Genomic DNA, 21,914 nt, shown 5'->3' on the forward strand with positions numbered 1-21,914 from the left:
GCTTTGCATGACATATCATTTTAGGTATTTATTGGAGACTGATTTGATACACTCTTTTTCTGTTTCAGCTTCCAGCAAAACTATATCCTTCTATAACAAGGACACGAGAGGAGAGATTCAGAAGGTCACGTTTGATAATGAGGACATTAAGAAAGTGTTTCACGGCAGCTTCCACAAGGTAATTGCTCTTTCAAACTAGTGGAACATCTCACAAACTTCTCAGTAGACCCCTAATATGATCCAGCTGGCAGTTTATTCTGTGTTTGCATGACTTGGATCCAGTAACAATTCCGTTCACTGTTTACACGACTCGGAATTATAAAAAAAATATATAGATATATACCCGTTATACCAGTAAATGCTTGCAAAGGCCAGCTGTAGCACATATATTTGATAGATTCTTATTAAAAGCTTCTCTCACTGTTACAGTCTATGCTAATGTAATCTAAGCACAACCTTACTGAGGGTTGTCATAGGACTCCTTGTGCACTAAGACAGTCTGGGACAGATCAGTCTTTTCAGCTCACACCTCAATGCTTTCGGACACGTTTACCTGTCTCGGGTACCTTTCACAACAGGACTACACTTACCAGAATGCATTGGGGTGTGAGCTGAAAAACATGAACTGTCCCACTGTCCTAGTATACATGGAGTCATTTGTAATATTGTTACAAAACACATACACCCATTTAAATAAAGGAACAATTGTCAACAATCAACAAAAGCAATAACAGAGAGTGTAATTATATCTATAAAGATACATCCTGAAACAGACATTCAAAAAGGCTAGTAATAAACGACACAATCTGTGGTTGCTGTCTTTGGTACAGTCTTCGTTCTAGTGCTGGTGAAATAAAACTGAGATGACCGCAATGTCATACACATTATAGAAAGGCTTTGTAGTTGACATTTTTATCTTGAATATAAATCCACGGAAGTCTGCATTTCATCTCTGGCTGTATAATGTTCATATGCTGCAGTTAGAATCAAGTTAAATGATCCTTTAATTTAAAAAAGAAAGATAAACCTGCCAATTAATTTAAAACAAATGTTTTAGGAGTTACTGTTCATAGGAGCTATATTGTTGTTTGTTTACAAGTAATTTGTTTTGTCTATTTTGTTAAATACAAGGAGTTAATGGCATCAGTGTTTCCTGCAATTTTCCCTGACCACTTTTGCAAGCATTTACCCACCAAAACCAGCCAATCAGGACTCGACCTGACGAAAGCAACCAGTCCTGTAAATTAACAAACTTTTTTTTCAAACATTTACGAAAAAAAACAAAAAAGTTGCTGAAGTTGGCATGTTGCTTTGGAAAATGTTGGGTCTCTGCTATGGCTATTAAATAATTACACCAGAAAACCACTGGCTTGCCAGTCTGGCTCTTTGCTTAGCTTTATTTTTCTCTGTTCCCATTCTGGTCTGAATTGTTTGTTTCTAGTAGTCGGATCTATGGGATGTGTTTTTAAGCAACTGCTCAAAAGGAGGTAATATTAGTGGTTGGTTTCCAAGCACAGTAGTGTATGTGGTCTTGTGGTCTCACAGCATGCTGCGCTCATTTGTAGATCAGCAGAGATAGTCAGCAGAGGCCTTGCCAAACAGCCCTTAATTGCCAGAACCATAACCATTCAAATGTCTTGCACTGCCATTAGCAGTCTGAAGTAAATGTAACTTTGTGTTTTAGCCAACGTTTTATAGTGGCCAAGATCAGCTGCCATTTCTGACAATGTTGGTTTGCAATTGGTTTTCTATTACGATCAACCCAAGCCATTTGCTCTAAATCAAACCATAGACATATTTCTCTGAAGACCCAATAATCAACATAGTCAACACGGAGGCTTCAATTCAGGTTTTTTTTTTTTTTTTTAAATCTGGTTGTCAAATAATAAAGATTCCAAAATCAAATGTGGTAGATTTTTTTTTTCAATGTTAAATTATATATTTCAAATGCAATGCGAAAGCCATCTGCTCAACCCTCTTTAAAAAACAAACAAACACATAAGTAAAATAAATAGAATAAAATAAAAAAAGGATAAAAGACAACTTTAATAAAACAGTCTAATCCTTGGGAAGAAATTTCCTGAAATCAGATTGAGCTACTCTGTACTAACTTGGCAGCGATGTGGGAAAAGAATTAAAGCTGTATAAAATGTTGTGCAAGCATTGCCTAGGGATTTGGGATTTCTGATGATTTAGATGCTCTGAAGCATAAGCAGTGGTTACTTTGTCTTTTTGGTCAAAACTGAATTTGCTTAAAAAGGACACACATGTGGGTCTGTGATTAGATAAATGCATTCAGGGTCTGTTTCAATGATTTAAACAGGAACAGTTCTGAATGCTCTTGCCTCTAGACATGTAAGGTGCACTGCTGTCCACTGCATTATTTATTGTGGTAATAGGTGATGTTTAAGAGCATCAATGACTAACCCCTGGGGGAAGACAACAGTTTTGCTAATATCGAGTTACAGTAATGGCATTATGTAAATGCATCAGCTAAAAGTTATTATTCAATCACTGTACCAGCTATGGCTAAAAGTTTTGCATCACGCTACAGAATTAACAAATTTTGCTTCATATGAAACCTGCTGTAACATTACATTACGTTAACATTGAATAACATAACTGACAAAAATTGAAAAATGACATTTTGAAATCTAGCATGAAATACTGTATTACTATTATGGCTTCCAGTAGACTTTTGCAATACCATTTTGTAAGATCTTTGATTACATGATGTTAAATAAAAAATCAATTATGTTCATATATATCTTTTTTAAATGTCTCAATCCTAACATTCTAGTTGATGCAAAGCGTTTAGCCATATCTGTACAGTAGCTGAATTTCTGTTTATTAAGGGCAACTCTTACAGTGTATTTAACCATTCTATCCTTCTATCAGATTTTAAGTAATTGCTCTATACAGCAATGTGCTAGTGTATTGTGGCCTATATCCTATTAATTTAATGAAAATAAAAATCATAACGATGCCTTAGACGCGACTTATTGGTAGAAAATGCTTTGTTTAAGTGGAATAGGTCTTGTTTAGAGATAATACTAAGCTGGATTTTAATGACGTTGGAATGCAGGTGTCTCTCTTTGTGGTGGGTTGAGTGCCCATCCATTTTTTATTTCTGAGCAACAATATGTTTTTTTGTGTAGTAAATGTGGTCACATGCTGCTTTTAAATGTAAAAATAAGTCAATGGGATTTGATTTTAGGTTGTGAACTTGTAACCTTTTGTTTTAACGGCAGTTGAAATGAAAGGAATAGCCAAGACAGACAAGGCCCAGCCAAGAATAATAAAACAGAGGCAGATACAAATCATGCAAACAGGTCAAGTGGGAGTAATACAAGACAGAATTAGAAATAAGCTCATATGGAGAGTGTGCTTTTATAAACCCAGGGGTGTAGAGAGAAAACCCCAGCAAACGTTCAGTCAGAACTGAAAACATTTAAAAGCAGGTAGCGCCGAGTGCAGCAGGTAGCACAGAGTGCAGCAGGTAGACCAACAAAATGCTAATGCAGTTAAAGTACTTAAGCTGAAAGGAAGTCCAGAGTTTCATCATGGTACTCTTTTAACTAAAATAATACCCATCTCTGTAAATGGATAACCTAGTCCTTCTGTTAAGGTACAAATTATGCTAACATTTCTATTTTTGCAACAAGATGTACGAAACATGGTTTAAAATGTACTGACAGGTTGGATCTGGTCATCTAATTTGTCAGTTCCCTCCTTGTGATACTTGAGTCACTCTCAAATGTATTTTAAGGAGAAATTGAATTATCATGTATTTGGTAGAACTATTTGTTGCATTTTCTAAAAAACAACATAATTCCAGTGTTCTGGTTTTGTCTGCTTACATGTATCAGTCTCCGTTGCGTTCACTTGCTTTTGCCTTGCGATAGTCCTGTCAGTATGGTAAAGAAGACGTAGAGGGTCCAGATGAAATAGTTGGTTAGAACTGCAAACCAAAAGTACCGTAGCATGCTATCTGGTGCTTTTGTTATGAATCACCTCTCTCTAAAGACATGCCAAGTACTGCACTTCATTGTCTTCTGCTAGAGTAGTTGAGTCTGCAGCTAGCTAGGGAACAGGATTGAGTCATCATGGAAATGTAGAAGTGTGTGCTCTTTTTATGGTTTACCACGAAATGATATCATCGAAACGTGGTATGTCAAATCATATGCAGAACTGTGCTCCACCCAATGCAATGTAATCTGATTTCTTTTTGTGAAATAAAGCTCTTAATGGAAAGTTTCAGAGGCATAACATATGCATATGGTAACTGTTCATATACCTGATGTAATAGGGGAAGAGGGGAGTTGTAATCACAGTCTGCTAGACAGCTAGTCAAGCTATACAGCTTTGTTACCAATCTAGTAAGGGCAAAATAGATATTGTCCTGTAACCCCAGGACTTGCCTTTGTGCATTATACAGCACTTTAAGTTTCCATATTAATGAATTGGGATCCCCTTCTGTTATTTATTTGTATTATTATTAACTACTGGAAAATGACCAAGCAAATATTTATAAATCCAGTGGTGTTAAATATTCTAAAGATAAACATCCATATAATAGTATCTATTTTTTCGTATATTGCCATATGCACTAAATGTATTGATTTGAACTAATAGCAGCATACAAATAACTTTACTAACATATACTTTTAATAATAAAATGTTTCCTATATAACTTTTCATCTAATGTTTATGAAATACCTAATTTAATTGTGTAAAATCATAGAACTCTCTCACAAAAACATTTTTTAACTTTGAATACACTGCACACAAAAACGATATGCATTTTCCTGGGCATACTGAGACCTAAACATGGAGATAAATGGATTTGAAGAAAGCCAAAACAAACTAAAAAACAAACATGATTATTTAAATGTTAGCTTTCGATTTAACTCGATCCAAATCGGATTAGATCTGATTTTGATGGCTGCTGTCAATAGCAATTACAAGTGAAAGCCGTAAAATTGCAACACACCTTTTATCTGTCATCCCCACTCAAGGTTACTGGCTCTGCAACAGAAATGTTCAGGGCAATATTCTTTACTTGAGTGATGTCACAGTTGATTGTTATAAAGTAAGGTAGTTTTGTTATCCTCTGTTTTATAGTTATCAGTTCATTTAAGTAAGTTATGAAGGCCTGTGAAATTCTAACCATATTAAACACACTACTTATGATTGTTGTTCTGCTGCTATTTATCTGTACTACAGTCAGCACTCAGATATGCGCTACCCAGATACATGTCAGTCATACTGTCCTTGTATTAAGAATAAAATCAATCCCCATTATATATGTAACAAGTCAATGCACTTACCCTTCACGCGCAATTGCGACTCCGTCATCGGTAGGACTACCGATACGAAGCCAACTCTTCAGTGTTACAATGTACTTGATTATCCGTGACAGCTAAATTGTATTGCCTTTTATGTTTCACGCAGTTGGATGGATGTGCATGGGTGGGGAATTTTACATACTGCTACAATATGTACCAGATTTAAAAATATGCACTGTATTACAGTCCACCTGTTCACAGTTGTCTCTTTTGGCAAGTGATATTTTTAGAATCATATTGCTCTGAATTAAAATACTACTTCTGCTGAAAATGTAGTACTGTGCCAACAAAGCCAATACAGTACATCTAAATGGAAGCTTACTTATTTTAAAACACGTTCCTTTCAGCTATGTATTTTTGACATTGTATCTTTTTGTGTTCCCTGAAAAAAATGGACAAAGGTTGGAACGGGACAAAATGAAATATGGATCACATGTGTTTAACCATCACTGAAGCCAAAATTTTAAAGGGTCGGATATGTGAGTCTGACTGTGTACTACAAGATAGTAAAAGAAACTTCAGTGACAAACGATGAAACTTTTTTCTTTGAAAAATGCATTTGATGTTGGTAAATACATGTAAATATATGGTTTATCATGCATAGTTACAATGTACTTAAAATGAACAATGCTGTATATGTAAGTACACAATTGCATCAGAAAAGGGTTAGGGCAAGGGTTGGGTGGGGATAAAGATTAAGGTTAAGTGCATTGTAACTGCACAATAACATTGTAACTATGTAGCAATACACATGTATTTACTAAGTAACTACTATGTAACTACAGTAATTAGAAACACTTAGTATGATGAAGTAAATGTTTGTTTCATGTTTTCTTTTAAAAGCCTTGGCGGTAATTGTCTGTTCTTTGCAGATTCATATTGCAGTGACCTCAAAAGCTGTAAAGATAAACGTGGACTGTCAGGAGTTCACAGAGAAGGAGATTAAAGAAGCCAACAACATTACGTTGGATGGCTTCGAAATACTTGGAAAAATGAGGCAGTCAGGAGCTTCAAAAGGGGAATCGGCAACAGTGAGTAAAAACCACATTCCTTTTATATTAAAAGAAGAAAAAATAAGATAATGGTGTTCTTAGGACAGGTTTTAGCCATCGACTCACTGGGGTGCTGAGATCACTACAGCACAATCACAAGTACAGTAAGTGGAGATTAAGAGAGATGGAGAGTGAGTGTAGGAGAGAGAAATAGAGAGAAAAACAAGATTAAAAAGTGAAGGAAGAAAGAGTGCACTGGAAAGCTTGGATGTGGTATTGTGTTTATTTTGTTTTGTTTATATTTGTAGAGTGTTTTGTTTGTTTTGACATTTGTGATATGTTAAAAGTGTGCAAAAAGCGCTTAAATGGGAGTTTTTTTGTCTGGGTCTCATATTTCAAAAGCCGCAGACCTGTCTTGCCCGGAACGCTACGCCATGCCACGCCACACCATGTTTCATCAAATTCCATTTTGTTTTCCAGTTCCAGCTCCAGATGTTTGATATCGTTTGCAGCATAGGCTGGTCTAGCAGAGACAGATGTTGTGACATCCCTGCTATGGTAAGAAGAGCAGCAATGAAAAGCATTACACCCAGATCATTTGTCTAGATCATTTTTTCACCTTTTGATAACCAGCCTTACAGTTAACTTAGCAGCCAATCAATCAAACTCTCAACAACACTCAGCACTACATGGAATGATTAAACATACCATAAAAAGGTATGGAGTTAAAGATCAAGCACATTATTTAAATGCACATCTGGTTGAAAGTCACAAAAAAAGGAAAGGGACAACAAGAGCCTCACATAAAGTTCAGTGTAGCAGGCTATATAATTTATATACAGTTTCACTTTAGAAATGGTTGTATTCATCAAAAAGTACTTCTGTCAACAACACACCATATATACAGTACTGTATTTATAGTAGTCTCCTAGTTCTATGTACTGTTGTTAGTCATGGAATTTAAGTATGTGGCTTCATTTGTAAATTATATGAGTAAATAGTAACCAGTAAATACCTATTCACTATTCAACACCAGGCATTCAAATTATTATTTTTTTTACTTTCCAACTATGTGACTTGTATTTGGTAATATATATTTTATATATTTATAATTATATAAGTATATATATATATACATATGCTATATACGAAAACTATATATATAATATAATATATATATATATATATATATATATATATATATATATATATATATATATATATATATATATAAAATAACCTGACAACTTGAGTAACTTGATCACTCCAAACAGCTGCTGTATCAAAAGAGCATTGCTGAGCACTGGAATCTCCTTCGATCTCTGCACTTTTGTGTCAGAATAGACCAGGACATGGATTGAGAGTGTATCACCACCTGGTATTCAGGAGACCAGTATTCCATTTCTGCAGATTCCTATGGTGTTGCCTCCTGTAATGAAGTTACCTGTCAAAATGGTCCAACATTAGTAGACCTTTCATACATTGTCCATACTGACGGTATGAAATCCTTTACCAGCCTGCTACCCCAATTCAGGCAAACCCTGGTGACACAAATGCTGTTCACTGGTCACCTAAACAAGCTCAGTTTTGGCACCACAAAAACGTCACTCACATCATGAAGCCATGGACCCTCTGCTGCTGTAAACTGAGCAACTGCTGGTTCACCTCTTTCAGGGAGATATGTGACAAGTCCAGATGAGCAATATCTAAAATACCAAGACCTACGACAACATGCCTCATGACTTGACACACATTGGCAGTTGTTACCGTACTATCGGTAAATGTGGAAATGTCCCTGGCATTGGCTTCAATCTGTCCGAACTGGACTGGGTACCCGCCTCCTGTACCTTTAGTGGAATGAAGCTGTTTACTGTCAGAGCAGGGCTGTGTAACCTGCCTCTGTACCTTTAGTGGAATTAATCTTTTTTTTAACTTGGAAAACCTTCAGAAATTAACTTGAAAACCGTAGATCAGTTGTTATTGCTGGGGAGCATGGTAAGCAGCTGTTTAAAAGTATTTTTATTTGTTTGTTTCCAGAGAGATGAAGCGAAATGCCCGGCCCTTCCACATGCATGCACATGTGCACAGGATAGTGTGGGTCCACAGGGGCCCCCCGGACCGTCGGTAAGGGAGTTTGTGATTTAAAAAAAAAATCAATGGTGCTATAAAATGTAATTTCTGTATTACCTCTAGTTTACCTCAGGTTAAGAGGCTAATTGTTAAATATACTTTATATGGTAAGTATTTCATGATGGCAACACCATATGCAATATGGGAATCAGCAAGGGACAATGCTAATTTCTGAAAATAAATGTGAGGTAAAAGGTTTCTGAGCTATAAATCATGTTTAGTTTTGGCGTGATTGTTTTCTTCTAGGTTATCCTTTTGAGACCTTCTGTCTGCAGACTGTATCAAAGTTTCTTTTCATTACTCTAATGTCATCTTTTTCCCAGGGAGGTCCTGGAAGCAAAGGTCCACGAGGTGAACGAGGTGAAAGTGGCCCAGCTGTAAGTACTGTATTATATTGATAAGCTAGTGTTACAAATAGAAAGCTCTGTATTTCATTAACTCTTAACAATTCACGTCATACACCAACATGTGCATCTCTTGACATCCTACAAAATGTCTCGAAAGGTAAGTGTTATGCAATACTGCAGGTTAAAACAGCAGGGTATGAAAGACTTGAGTAAGACCTTCCCAATACCCTTTGTGTGGCACTGTGCTGTAAGGTGGGATGGCAGAAGATGTGCTTCTTCAGAAAGATGTTCTTGTGTGAAATGTGACCTTTAGATTATTTGTGGTTTTCTGTAGGGTCCAATGGGTCCCCGGGGTGAATCAGGCCCACCAGGACCACAAGGACTTCCAGGCCCGCAAGGACCCAACGGGCTGTCTATTCCAGGAGAACCAGTAGGTCTTCCAAAATACAGGATATATGAACCCTTAAATATTCTTATTGCACATGTTGGGATTCCCTGAAAGGTGTTTGCACATGGGCTAGGTTGCCTTTGTACCCACTGAACCAAAACTAATTTAACATCAGTTATCCGTAAACATACATTTATAAACATATTATATACCCAATTTGTCATTTGAAGATCTTTAAATTACAGTCTAATTACAGCAGTATGAGGTGGTGGCAGTCAGAAAACTACTGTACATGGAAGCTCTCCTCCTACCATACAGTATAAAATGACTTGCATCTAAAGACAATGTTTGCATCTCGCTACCTGTACCCTCAAATGATCCCAAATGCTAAATGATGTACAATACAGTATACGGTGGCATTTTTTCCTGTCAAATGGTATAAAACATGTTTTTCTTCCGTGATGTATGGTGTCAAGGTAAGAATGGAAACCTGTCACATCTTCTTTGTTACATTTGTCTACTTACCTGACTTTCTGTAAGTTTAACCCTTTCTCCTAATATGTCAAGATTTACTTTTTGTTTTCCGTTATGTCCGAGAATAACAGAAACTTAAAGTGAATTTGGTGTATTTGTGAGAAAAGTTTTACAAAACAATGAAGAACCTAATCTTTGCACAATAAACATGTATGTATAACTACTTTTTTATTTCCTCAGGGTCGTCAAGGATTAAAAGGTGATCCTGGTGACACAGGCTTGCCTGGCCGTACAGTAAGTGCTTCTTTGAATCTATAACGTGGTTGTAAAGAATACAAAAGGTAACCCATACAGGGAATCACACACGTGATTTTATTAGAACACTCTCGCTTCCATTCACTAGCAAGGACGATGTTTTGAGGTTGAGCCTCCACAGCTGAAAGCTTGGACACCATTACAGAGATAGCAAAGAAAGCGGCAAGCCCTGGTAGTCTGGTTAATGATGAGAGGGAGCCAATGACAAGCCTCCTCAGTTCCACAAATGGTAGAATAAATACAATTACTATTAGTATTCTAGTAATGAAAATGTACAAATTGATCAAAACAGTGCTGTTTAATTGTATAGCACGTCAGGTTTGCTGGCAGATTACAAATATAATAGTTGAAAAGCCCCTCAATAAGACCCTTTCATTTATTATGAATCAATGCATGCAGTACATGCCTACAGCAGGAGCATTCTGATGGGGTACTGTAGGTATTAATATCTTCCATGCCAGTTGGAAGACATTTTGAAGTCTTATTTAATCAACAGGCAATTGCTCTTTTTATAGAGTTTCATTAACAAATAGGCTAGGCTGTCATGCATTTCTTCTTAATCATCATCTAGTTAATGATCAGCCAAGCAAAGAAACCTGGTGTGTAAAGGCCAATAAAATTGATCTGGAACTTATTGAGTGCTTTGTTAATATCCTGGCAAACCTCAAATCCAAACTAAAAATAACTGGTAAATGCTGTCTTAATATAAGAAAACCCGTCCAGGCATGGAGTAGCATTAACAGCGATAGGGTGCTGTGAACGGGTGGTACAGTAAGGATGTTCCTAAAGCTGGTCACGAAGAGATGTGTCACGATATTGGAGCTGCTTGGTTTGTCTTGGTTGCAAAGCTGCTTCTTCTTTGCTTTCCCAGGGGAATCCAGGGCAGACTGGTCCACGAGGCCCAGTTGGACCAGCAGGTGAACGGGTAAGTTGCATTTCCTTCTTTCTGGTGTCTATTTCAGCAGCCGATCTTTGTATTCATTATTCTGGTGTGTTTCTTTCCATCCGGGTGATTTATTAAGAAGCTGAAGGAGTCAGTGATAAGAGTGGGTTTATACATTTGTGGGGGTCAGTGTTAAGCTCTGCTGATGTTTAGATCCTAATTCCAGACCCCTACAGTATGTGAGCACTGCCACTGCTGCTGCTTAGTTACTTCCAATTCAAATTCCAAACAGATTCCACATTATAACATTATGACATTGGAAAGGATTTGTACCAGTAGCCTACAAATACATAGTAACAGTGCTGTAAGACTAATCTACCTCATTGCATGTTGAGAATTCCAGTACAACACTGGTTTTCCGTTATGATTGCTTTTAATGGTATTTCCTGGATTAACCAGAATTGCTAGTGACTTACAATCAAACATCTTCCAGCTTCTGAAATAAATTGAACAAAGCCTGAAAGCCAGCTTGCAAATGCAGTGCCCTTTTAGGCAGTTCATGTATTTAAATATTGAAACCATTTTGGTGGTAGTCATCTTTACAGTATTAAATATTTATGTTTACATAAATCTTATCTAGTATCACAGACACTGTAATCTAATTCCTACAAGCATATTTTCCAAACAGTAACATTCTTGTATGTACCTTTCAAAAAGGCAGAATTGCTGTAAATGATCATCCATCTAAGTGATGTCATATTCAGAAATAGCTCTTAATTGCTTGTGGTGAAGATCTTATATTAAACGAAACCCAATATGCAACTTTCCATACAAATACGTTCACAACACACACAAAAAATACAGTATTTGATATATTGAATGAATGGACTATAAAAGCTGCTATAGACAGAAAAAAACAAAGTAAAAAATGAGTTTGGAAAATATTACTTTTTTTTGGGTTGACATTAAAGAAAAGAAAGATTGTTTTTAAATTCATAATTGATGGAACCCTCTGAAGCTGAAGCTTGCAAGTTTGAAATATAATATATCTGAAATATAATATCTGTTCCCAGTAAATGATCTGTTATTTGTGCGCTGTTGTTTACATAGCTAATGGGAATGAATTGCAATGACCATGCATTGTAAAAATGTTGTTGTCTAAACTGTTTAATTGCCATGACTGTCACTCTAGACACCAAATTAAAATATATTTATTGTGTACTGTAAGACGAGAACTACTGTGGTACCGTGTTAATGCCAATGATACAGTAAATTAATACATTTTGAAATCATTCTTTCTTCAATATGCTTTTGTATGGACCAAAATGTATCAGACATCACATGCACAAATTTGATGTTAGACAGTAGGATACAGCATTTTGAATCCTCTTCTCGTCAACGGTTTCTTTATCCCTAGTAAGTGTTTTTCTTTCTGTCTATAATGCAGGGACCACCAGGAAAGGAAGGACCATCTGGACCAAGAGGCCCACCAGGCCCAATGGTAAAAAAAAACAAAAAACCCCTTTTTGTTTTTTGTCTTGCCCAGAAGCTTTATCCTGTATTTTATAAAGCTCTGATGTGGAGTTAAGGGTGTTCAAAGTGAACTCCTTGATGAGTGTATTTTGGAAATTTAAAATGCCTCAGGTTTTAACAGTTAAGATATTTTACTAAACATCTTGAGCACACTTTTTGATGTGCTTTTTTAGGTTGGCTGTTAACTGCAAAGAAAAACAGTTTAACATTTTGCAGTACATTTGGTAAGCATTTACTTCACTGACTTCTAGAATTGGTAGAAGGTCAGTAAAGTGGGAAAAGCAGCTTCAAAGGATTCAAATAAAATGGGGGCCAAAAGAACAGGGCCTGTGCACCTGCAAAATGTCTTTTTTTTTTTTTTTTGCAAACCTCCAAATTCATCATTTGTGTCCCATTCTATAGGGCCCTCCAGGAGCTCATGGAATGCCAGGATCTACTGGAAAACCTGGAAAGCAAGGAGATATGGGACAACTAGTAAGTACTGTGCTTTAGTGGCAAGGCAAGGATTCTTTTGTTATGCACCTCATAGTTGAGTTCAGTAGTTGAGAATAACCTAGGTGTTGACAGCAGTCAGCCCTATTGTAAATTATACAGGGTATTGCTTTGACTCCATCCCAATTTCTCTTTCATCTCTTATCGATGAATACACAACTAATAACTATCATGCAAGTAAATCATGTCCCTACTATTGGCAGTAGAAAACTGTGCCCCTTTTGGATAAATTTACTTCAGAGTCAAAACATTTAATAGTAGTAGCATATCATAGGTACTAGAGGGTTGACTCACAACCAACAAAAAGGGCAAATCAGCAGTAGTTAGTGACTGTTTGTGGACACTGCTTCAACTGGGTATCACCTGCTGTTTGTTGAATGCTTGCTAAAACCTGGACATACAATGAATGAGTTTAAAACTGGTGACTAAAACAGCTTAATTAGCAGGTTAACCAACAGTGTTCAATTCATTATGGTGTGCATTCAAATGACATTTTCTTTTAATGGTGGCCTACAAAATAAATTGAATCAAAAGGATTTCTTGATAAAGTTTTGTGATCCAGTATCAGATGCACATGCTTTTTCTATGGCTCTGGAGTTTGTAGATGTTCTGCCAGCTATGTGTACTGAACCACTGTGACAGGATTTCATCTTTATGTCTTCTGAGTTTCAAAGCAAAAACAATTGGAACAGAGATCAGACATTGTCTTGAAAAAAAAAATAGAATAATGTTGTCAAACCATATTAATGTTATAAGAAATCATAGAATAATAGAAATATTTTTAAACCTTTTCCTTTTGAAAATGAAATATTGAAATGATTTTGCATGGAATGTTCCTGCAGGGACAATTAAACTTTATTTATTCAAAACAGACTAAAGCATTCTTTAAATAACATGAGCTAAAATTTTCTGAAGTAAGTAACATTTCATTTTGAATTAGAAATATAACCTAACCATGTACAGTATACAATAGTGATTACATTGATTAATTAATAAAAGGATTGCCTTTTGAAGAAAGCCCTCCTTGTTTTTAAAAGTAGATTAGTCATATTTTTGTTAAACAATAAATCCTTTGGACATGTAAAGAACTTTCCTTTAGGCTTTGTTGTTTCATAAAATGATGTGGTCAAAAATAATGTTGCTGGTCTTTGTGAGCGATGCCATGTGAGCCACATACTGTGTTCTGGCAGCACATGTCCATCTTTTGTACATGTTCAGAACATTCTGTGCAAAACGCATATTACAAAAGAACCTGAAACATATGGGGCTGGGTTCTCAAAGCTATTTACTCCAAATCTTCATTAGCATTATTTGTCTGAAGGGTAAAAGCACTAAACGAACAATGAAACAACATCCGACTACTCAAAAGCACCCAAGTTAATTGCATGAGTTGTATATATCTGATTTTTTCTTGTCTGAAAAAAAATTGCTCATGACTTTTTTTGATTAAATAGCTTTGAAAATCTAGCCCATGATCTTTTACACATGGACTGATTTAACCACATTTTTCTCCAAAGTACAGGTTACACTATTCCTGTATTCAAATTGTGTTTATTCTTATTTAACAAGTAACCCTTTCCAGACAATCCTTATTAACAACCCACCCTCACCCTGATCCATTTACTGATCTACCAGTAGCCTGCATCACAGGTTTCTGCTGTGTGCTTCCATCTCTATTAATTCAAGGGTTTACCCAATAAGGAGTGAAACTCGGTCATGGATCCTCAACAATGTAGAACACCTAGTTTTTATACAGTTCTCATGTTTGGATATAATAATGTACAGATATCAGTCAATGTTTGCAGTACATATGTAGATACAATATCATTATCAGCCATCAGATGTTGTATTTATTATTTTTTCTTTTTTTTTTAGGGACCAATTGGTATGAAAGGAGAAAAGGGGGAGAGGGTGAGTGATACTTTATAAAATTTAATTTCATTGAAAAAATAAAGAAAATAGCTAAGGAATTCTAGCTCCACATAATACAATATATTTATTGTTTCTCTTAGGGAGACTTTGCATCCCAAAACATGATGAGATCAATTGCCAGACAAGTTTGTGAACAACTGATGAACGGTAAACTTGCAGTACTTTTTACCAAATGGTATTAAATACATGCAATGGATCATCTTTTGCAATGGCCTTACTTCATCTTGCCTTTAAATAATACATCCATATTGATTTTGAATTTTAGGCCAGATGAACCGGTTTAACACGATGCTAAACCAAATTCCCAACGGTTATTATTCAAACCGCAACAATCCTGGCCCCCCTGGCCCCCCTGGTCCCTCGGGCAGCCAGGGGCCCCGAGGAGAGCAGGGCCAAGCTGGCCTTTCCGGCTTCCCAGGGTCCCCTGGAGTACCGGGGCCTCCAGGAGAGAGAGGTACGTATGAGACACCCAGAGAGCCGTGGAACCAAGCCACATTTTAACTGCTGAGCAACAGGGAAGATTGGACAATACGAATTAAAAAAAAGAGGGTTAAAGGATTGGAAAAGTTTTTTCAGAATTAAAAATGTCAAAGTTAAATTACTTTTTTTTTTTTTAAAAGCAATTTTTTTTAAAGCGAAAGGTATCGTTGCATTGCCTTGTGGAAATAAAAAGGTATGTACGATTATTTGAGAACAAGATATGCGTCAGGCAGTTCAATTTAAACTTGCTATGTAAGCAGTACCATAAATTAATTCAAGGTACCCCAGTGCTGTTTATTTAAACATCAAGTATGTTATATTTCAAAATGACATTTGTTAACCTTATCAAAGATTTAAATACTTCTTACAGTCCATGAGCAATGCTTACTAGAGCATTATAAGTATTGCTTTATTTTTTTTAACTGGAGAATATAGTTATACATTAACTGAAGTGTTTGTTAGAACCTTTTTAATGCAGATCCATATTTGCAGATGCCCAAGGAAATGACTAGCTACTGTAGGAATTGAATTGCTGGGGCTGCCTTAATACTTTTGTGATGAGGCATAAAATGGTGGATTCCCTTCCATCCTGACAGATTTATTTTGGCTCATCTGTATAATGTATTATACCAAAGCAAGAGCTCAAGTTCCCATGAACAATCTCTTTTTGTTATGTACTATTTTTAACAGCAGGTGTTCTGTAGCTTTCCAGTTGGAACATAGGGCTTTTGACTTCCATCAGAATTATGGCAGCATAAAAACAAAGTACACAGAGCTAGCAAAATAAAACAATCCCCAACATTTTACTTAATGGAATATTTCATTTTAATTTTCCTATGTAAAAGACACACACACACATTATGGCAAACATGGATTTGATTATGTATAGTATTTATTTTATGGGACTAATAAATATACTGATTTCTCTGCATTCTATTTAAGAAGTCAAGTGGAACACAGAGAAATCCATCAAACTATGAGGCATTGGAAATGCATCAGTTGGTTACTGAGGACTGAGCTGCCCTGCTTCTTAGTAACCAATCACTGCTTTTCCAAAGAGACACATGTTTGTGCTTCTTCGTGTGACTTCTGGAAGTAAGATGGAAAGAAGTGCAATATTTAAAAAATCTACCAACACTTCTCCCTCTCAGCATACCAACACTGTTATCCATGTTCCAGGCTTTGGTTTCTATATTAGCGGTAAAGTTGCCAATAGTAAAGGTTTTTAAAGGCTTACAAGAGATGTCTAGTGTTTATATGCGGGGACAATTATCATGACATAAGCCAGACGCAAGTCTTTACATTAGAAAAATTGGCTCTTTGGTTTCAAGTCATGATTTACGAGACACTTCTCTGTAATTCTAACCATTGCTTCTTTTTTGGGGGGTTTTATATACACTTAATAGGAATGCCAGGAGAAAAGGGTGAAAGGGGAAACCCAGGAATTGGATCAAAAGGACAGAGAGGTTTACCTGGACCGCCTGGTATGTGTTATACTTTATTCTGTAAAATTTCATGACGAAAGCCAAGCATGTTCAGTAATTCAAAGTTTCCTCTCCAAAAGAGATCTGTTTGTGATCGTAGGCATTTTTTCTTCTTGCCATTTTATGTTTTATCCAGCTCTTACCTGGCACTATTAGGGCTTTCACAAGCAATCTGTGAGGACCCATTGGATTGGTCCCATGTGGTAGTAATGTCTGATATCTGTGTTGTTTTATCCAGCTCTTACCTGGCAACGTTGGGGCTTTCACAAGTTTAATATTTCTGTAACCCTGTACAGCATGATCCAACACAAGCATGACTTCATCCACCCAGGGGGTATAAGGTAGCAGGTCTAGTACAGTCATGCAATATAATTGTAATACAGTGCGCTTGACTGTTGCATTGGGTTCCATGGAGACTTCCTTGGAAAAAGCATTCAATTTATTGATGTCTGTAGCATGGGTCAAACGCTGTTTGTGAATAAAGGGTCAAAAATTGCCTACAAGTAAAGAAGCAAGTGATGATGAGTCAGTGGCTAATCAGAATATTGTACATTGGGCTTCCTCTCATGGCTTCATTGACAACACATGTGGGGATCGTGGAAGAATTAAAAGATTCCGTAGTAGGTTTACATTGTCTAGACAGAAAGGAGAAAGTGCCAATAATGCAACAGAGCTATTTTTTTTAAAATATTTAAATTGCAGTGGCATAAAAAATGGTTTCTTCCCAATTCAGCTGAGATTTGAGAAGGATGTCAGTTTGTTATTATTGTTTATTTTTGTTTTTTTTTAAATAAATTTAGGCCAACAAGGAGAATCTACAATTGGCCCTCCAGGTCCTCAGGGCTCCACTGGACCTCCCGGTCCTTCTGGTCGGCAAGGAATACCTGGGATCAGGGGCCCTCCAGGTCCACCGGGATACTGCGACTCCTCTCAGTGTGTGGGCATTCCTTACAATGGACAAGGATTCCCAGGTAGGGTGACATCTCCTTAGTGCTAAAGCAGTTTCATTAGACATCTTCTTAGTGCTATAGCAATTTTATTAGACATCTCCTTATTGTTATAGCTATTTCATTTTATGTAGAGACATTAAGTAAAGAATATGTTAGATTTCACACCAATTAAGAGGATCAGTACAAATAGTACAGGAGCATTTATGAATATGTTCTTGAGTCACTGCACAACTCTGGCCAAACATTTTGCATCACCCGCTAGAATAAACAAATGTTGCTTCATAAAATCAATTGAAACCTGCTGAATAAGGTTACAAATTAACATATTGAATTACATAACGCTTTGTAGTTTTTCATATAAAGTACTTAATGAAAAAACATGACAAATTGAAAAATGCAACATTTCGAAATTTAACATGAACTATTATCTACTATCTACTAATATGGCTTCCTGTAGACTTTTACAGTATTTTATTTATTTTATTTATTCATTCCTTAATGTGTCCTGGCAAGAAGACCAGAAACAGACAGCAGTCATTTCACATCCCTAAATACAACATGACTGTAAAAGACAATCTCATCATACATTCAATCTGGGATCAGAAACAATTCCACTTCCATAATTCAACCAGAGCTGTATATTCCAGATAATCATTAGCCATCACTTCTGACCAGAGCTGTATATTCCAGATAATCATTAGCCATCACTTTTGACCAGAGCTGTATATTCCAGATAATCATTAGCCATCACTTTTCCAGTTGTGCAGTTACACAAAGTTTTCTAAATTATGCTACATGAAGTTTAAACATATTACAAAGTACTAATTTAAAGAAAAACCTAGCACAAGAAAAACATTCACGTATGTGCTGTATGTAATAATCACCTCATTTATTTATTTAAACAAAAAAAAAAACGCCTTTTTTCCCCAGAGAAAACTAACATCCTCTTTAACCTGTTTCAGGTTCGGCATAACCCATTTTCTAAGTCGCCTGTGCTGCTTGCAGTTTGAATTCCTGAAAATCCTGTTTCTGAGATATTTGCTCATGTGCTTATGAGCCTATAAGGATATTCACCATGGATATGATTAATGAACGTTGTTGGCCATCATAAAGGAGAGGACTCTTGTACTAACAACACTTTTCAGCTTCTAAATCTGACAAACACCGGCTATGGCTTCCTAGTGAGCCTGTTTGCATCTTGAACCAATTAAACAAATAAACAAACAAACAAAAAGAGGCTTCTTTCAGCAGAGGGGCTTGTAAAACTACTAACAGTGTGGAGGTACTGCCAAGAAAACAAGTTAACATGGTAATGAAGGCACGCAATCTGTAAATAAACTAATTGTGCCTTGTAAACGATTCTATTGGAGTCATGGCCACTAGAATCAGTTAACATCTTTCAAATAACTGTTGCATTGTAGCCTGCTGCTTGCTGTATGCCTATTTAATAACCCCTTAATGAATTTACACAGCCTATCTGCTCAGGTCTAAATTAAAGCACGTGCCAATTGCACTTGTATGTAAATGCTGAAAGTATTTTCCCAGTTATTTATCTGTACCTCAATAAGCTGCAAGGAATACAGTAGCACCAGAAACGTACAGCAAGGCTGTTGATGGAAACTTAATTTCCATTTGTATTTCTAAGAGTAAACCACTTGTATGTCACTAGATCATTTTTGTTTTAGTACTCTGGCACGTGGTTTTATCTAACCAATATGTTTAATGAGTATCTAGGTTTAAGAAAATAATAATAATTTAGTTTATAATATATTTATATGCATTCCAAAAACCCTGTAATTCCAATTTTACAGCTGTTTGAACAATTGCTGTACTATAAATCAAAGGCTTTAACAAAAAAAGCAAAAATGTATATAAAAAAAGAAAATGTTTACATGTTTATAATGACCATTCATTTTCTCTTTTTCTGAAGCATTTTTTAACCATTCATGGAACTAACTAGTTATTGGCTAATATCAATGTTAATAATGTGATAACGATAATGTCTGTAGCTGTGTTATTATGTACAACATTCAAAAAGTCTGTGTGCATGTGGAATCAAAGACTGCATACGATCATTCAGTTCAATCAGACAAATATTTCCAAGCAGAATCTTACCAGCCAGGACCTTACCAACCTGAGCCAGAAACCTACGTAGTACCAATAACAGAGGAGGAGGAGGAAACAGAAATACAGCGTGGAAAGAGATCACTGTCAAGAAAGCAATCTGCGAGGAAAACGCTGTAGCCAAAGAGGATGGGTTTTCTTGTTAAACGAGTTGCTATTTTCACAAATGAAAATGTTATCAAAATCACATGCTCTCCACAAGCAATGTATTTGGTTTACCTAGCAGTTGACATTTATGCATGTGTGAATATAGCAAAAAAAAAAATGATTTCTTTAAAAACATGTGAGCTTACTAACTGCTATCTGTCCCCTTTATTGTCTGTGCTTGTAATATAACTGCATTACATGCACTCGTCTTATCAAATGTAGCATTTGAGTATCTCCGGTGGCACACTACATGGTGGTAACCAATAATAAATTTTTCACGTGCCCTAGTGCATCTTCCTTCCACCACACTTGTCTTCTCTTAAAACCAGTGTTTGTCATTGTATTGCCATTATATATTTTGCCTCTTTAATTGCCTTTATAAGGAGGATATTTCTTACAAGATCTACCAACAACAAAAAACTCACAATACAATAGTTAAACATGGCTTCCATTTTGTTATTGTAGTTTTGATATACTAACTCACTGCCGATTTTACCAGAGGTGGAATTGCATGCCTGTGTTGTATATTTACTGTGGGATTTTTTTTTTATTTTTATCAGAATATAGTTGGGGTTTTTTCTAGATATTCATTGCGGTTGGAATTTGTTTGCAAGACTATTGCTATAGAATTGCTGCTTTCATGTTTAAACTGCAAATTGTGAATTTCACAGCCTTATTTTCTTATTTATTTCTGAAACATTTTTCAATAAAACTACTGAAAATGTACAGTTTGTGTCCTTTTTAATTACTGGGGGATAGTGCTGGTATGATTTCTCTTCTACAGACCCATCTCTTTGATGTTAACACAGAGGTTAAGTGGTAACCCTTTAATGTAAACATCTGTTATACGTGTTAGTAATATATCATAGCTGTAGGAAGATGTTTGACATTTGGGATGAGGGTGGGGCAGATTTCAAAATTATTAAAAAAAAAAAAAAAAAAAAGAAATGAACCTAAAAAAGATGCATCTCCTCTCACTGACACTGCCAAACATACTGGCAATATCTGTCAGGCACAAACCGTCCGTTCTCTGTTTAAATACATGCAATCGCATCCAGTGGTTCAGACACTGTTGAGTCATGGTGGACCTCAAATAGGTCTTGATGCTTCTTAGACTGGAGAAAGCCCTCTCTGCTGCTGCTGTTACTGTTGTTATTTTCCATGGCGTGTTCTTACAGTTTATACAGTGAAATGCCTCCAACTGTATAGACAAAAAAATAATTCAGTTTGAAAGACTGACAAAACAATCCACACACATAACATTTTAAACTAAGTTGTGACACTTACACAAACACAAGTTACTTGCGGGATTCCAGCTTCTCCTGTGGCAGTATTATCAGCAGGCTTGATTTTCCCTTTAATGCCAAAGCTAAGGGAGGCTTGTTGCACCGTGTCTTTGCCTCTTTACTGCAGAGCCATTTTTCAGTTATCTGTAGCAACATGCCATGTATGAAATTATTTAACTACCCACAGTTTATAAAATTGAATGATCAACCAGGCATTTAATATTGAAATTGGTACAGAAATAATATGTAGAAAATGGATATTCAGTCATAAGAAACCCAGCATGCAAAACTACCAACCACATTTGTGCTATATTTTGCCAAAAATGTAACAAAATAAAATATGTAGGAGAGACAGGAACAACATTTTACAAAACAATACAGAGTCACCTATCAAACATGAGAAGAATAAAGGAAGTTAAATGGATACATAGACTCAATACCATGATACATGTTTTTAAATCTAAAGTAACAGTAAATTGTAACATCACTAACTATAGATTTCATAGATTTAAATAGAAATAAGTGAGTGTAGTTACCATGGCACAAACGTCTATAAGTAACTCGACTCTTTATTTTCAAACTTTCCCTTGACAAAGGTATGTTAAACAC

At 36.1% G+C, this 21,914-nt stretch overlaps 1 protein-coding gene across 4 annotated transcripts in view; it reads left to right on the top strand.

Annotated features, from left to right (window-relative positions):
• LOC121317622 (collagen alpha-1(XII) chain-like) overlaps positions 1–20,745 on the top strand; it is an 85,857-nt gene extending 65,112 nt beyond the window's left edge. For 3 of the 4 annotated variants that reach the window (XM_041253756.1, XM_041253757.1, XM_041253760.1), the window contains 16 exons: positions 69–178; positions 6,221–6,379; positions 6,821–6,898; positions 8,378–8,464; positions 8,794–8,847; positions 9,152–9,247; positions 9,920–9,973; positions 10,866–10,919; positions 12,325–12,378; positions 12,813–12,884; positions 14,778–14,813; positions 14,915–14,981; positions 15,100–15,288; positions 16,721–16,798; positions 17,599–17,769; positions 19,856–20,745. In XM_041253756.1, the coding sequence (XP_041109690.1) occupies positions 69–178; positions 6,221–6,379; positions 6,821–6,898; positions 8,378–8,464; positions 8,794–8,847; positions 9,152–9,247; positions 9,920–9,973; positions 10,866–10,919; positions 12,325–12,378; positions 12,813–12,884; positions 14,778–14,813; positions 14,915–14,981; positions 15,100–15,288; positions 16,721–16,798; positions 17,599–17,769; positions 19,856–19,992 (1,496 nt within the window). In that variant the 3' untranslated portion in view covers positions 19,993–20,745. Of the gene's footprint in view, positions 1–68; positions 179–6,220; positions 6,380–6,820; positions 6,899–8,377; positions 8,465–8,793; positions 8,848–9,151; positions 9,248–9,919; positions 9,974–10,865; positions 10,920–12,324; positions 12,379–12,812; positions 12,885–14,777; positions 14,814–14,914; positions 14,982–15,099; positions 15,289–16,720; positions 16,799–17,598; positions 17,770–18,710; positions 19,046–19,855 lie in introns of those variants that run through there. The other variant, XM_041253758.1, reaches the window with a different exon arrangement.
• The last annotated feature ends 1,169 nt before the right edge of the window (positions 20,746–21,914 follow it).

The sequence above is a fragment of the Polyodon spathula genome, chromosome 6 (assembly GCF_017654505.1).
Source record: "Polyodon spathula isolate WHYD16114869_AA chromosome 6, ASM1765450v1, whole genome shotgun sequence".
In the NCBI taxonomy this organism is placed as follows: domain Eukaryota; kingdom Metazoa; phylum Chordata; class Actinopteri; order Acipenseriformes; family Polyodontidae; genus Polyodon; species Polyodon spathula.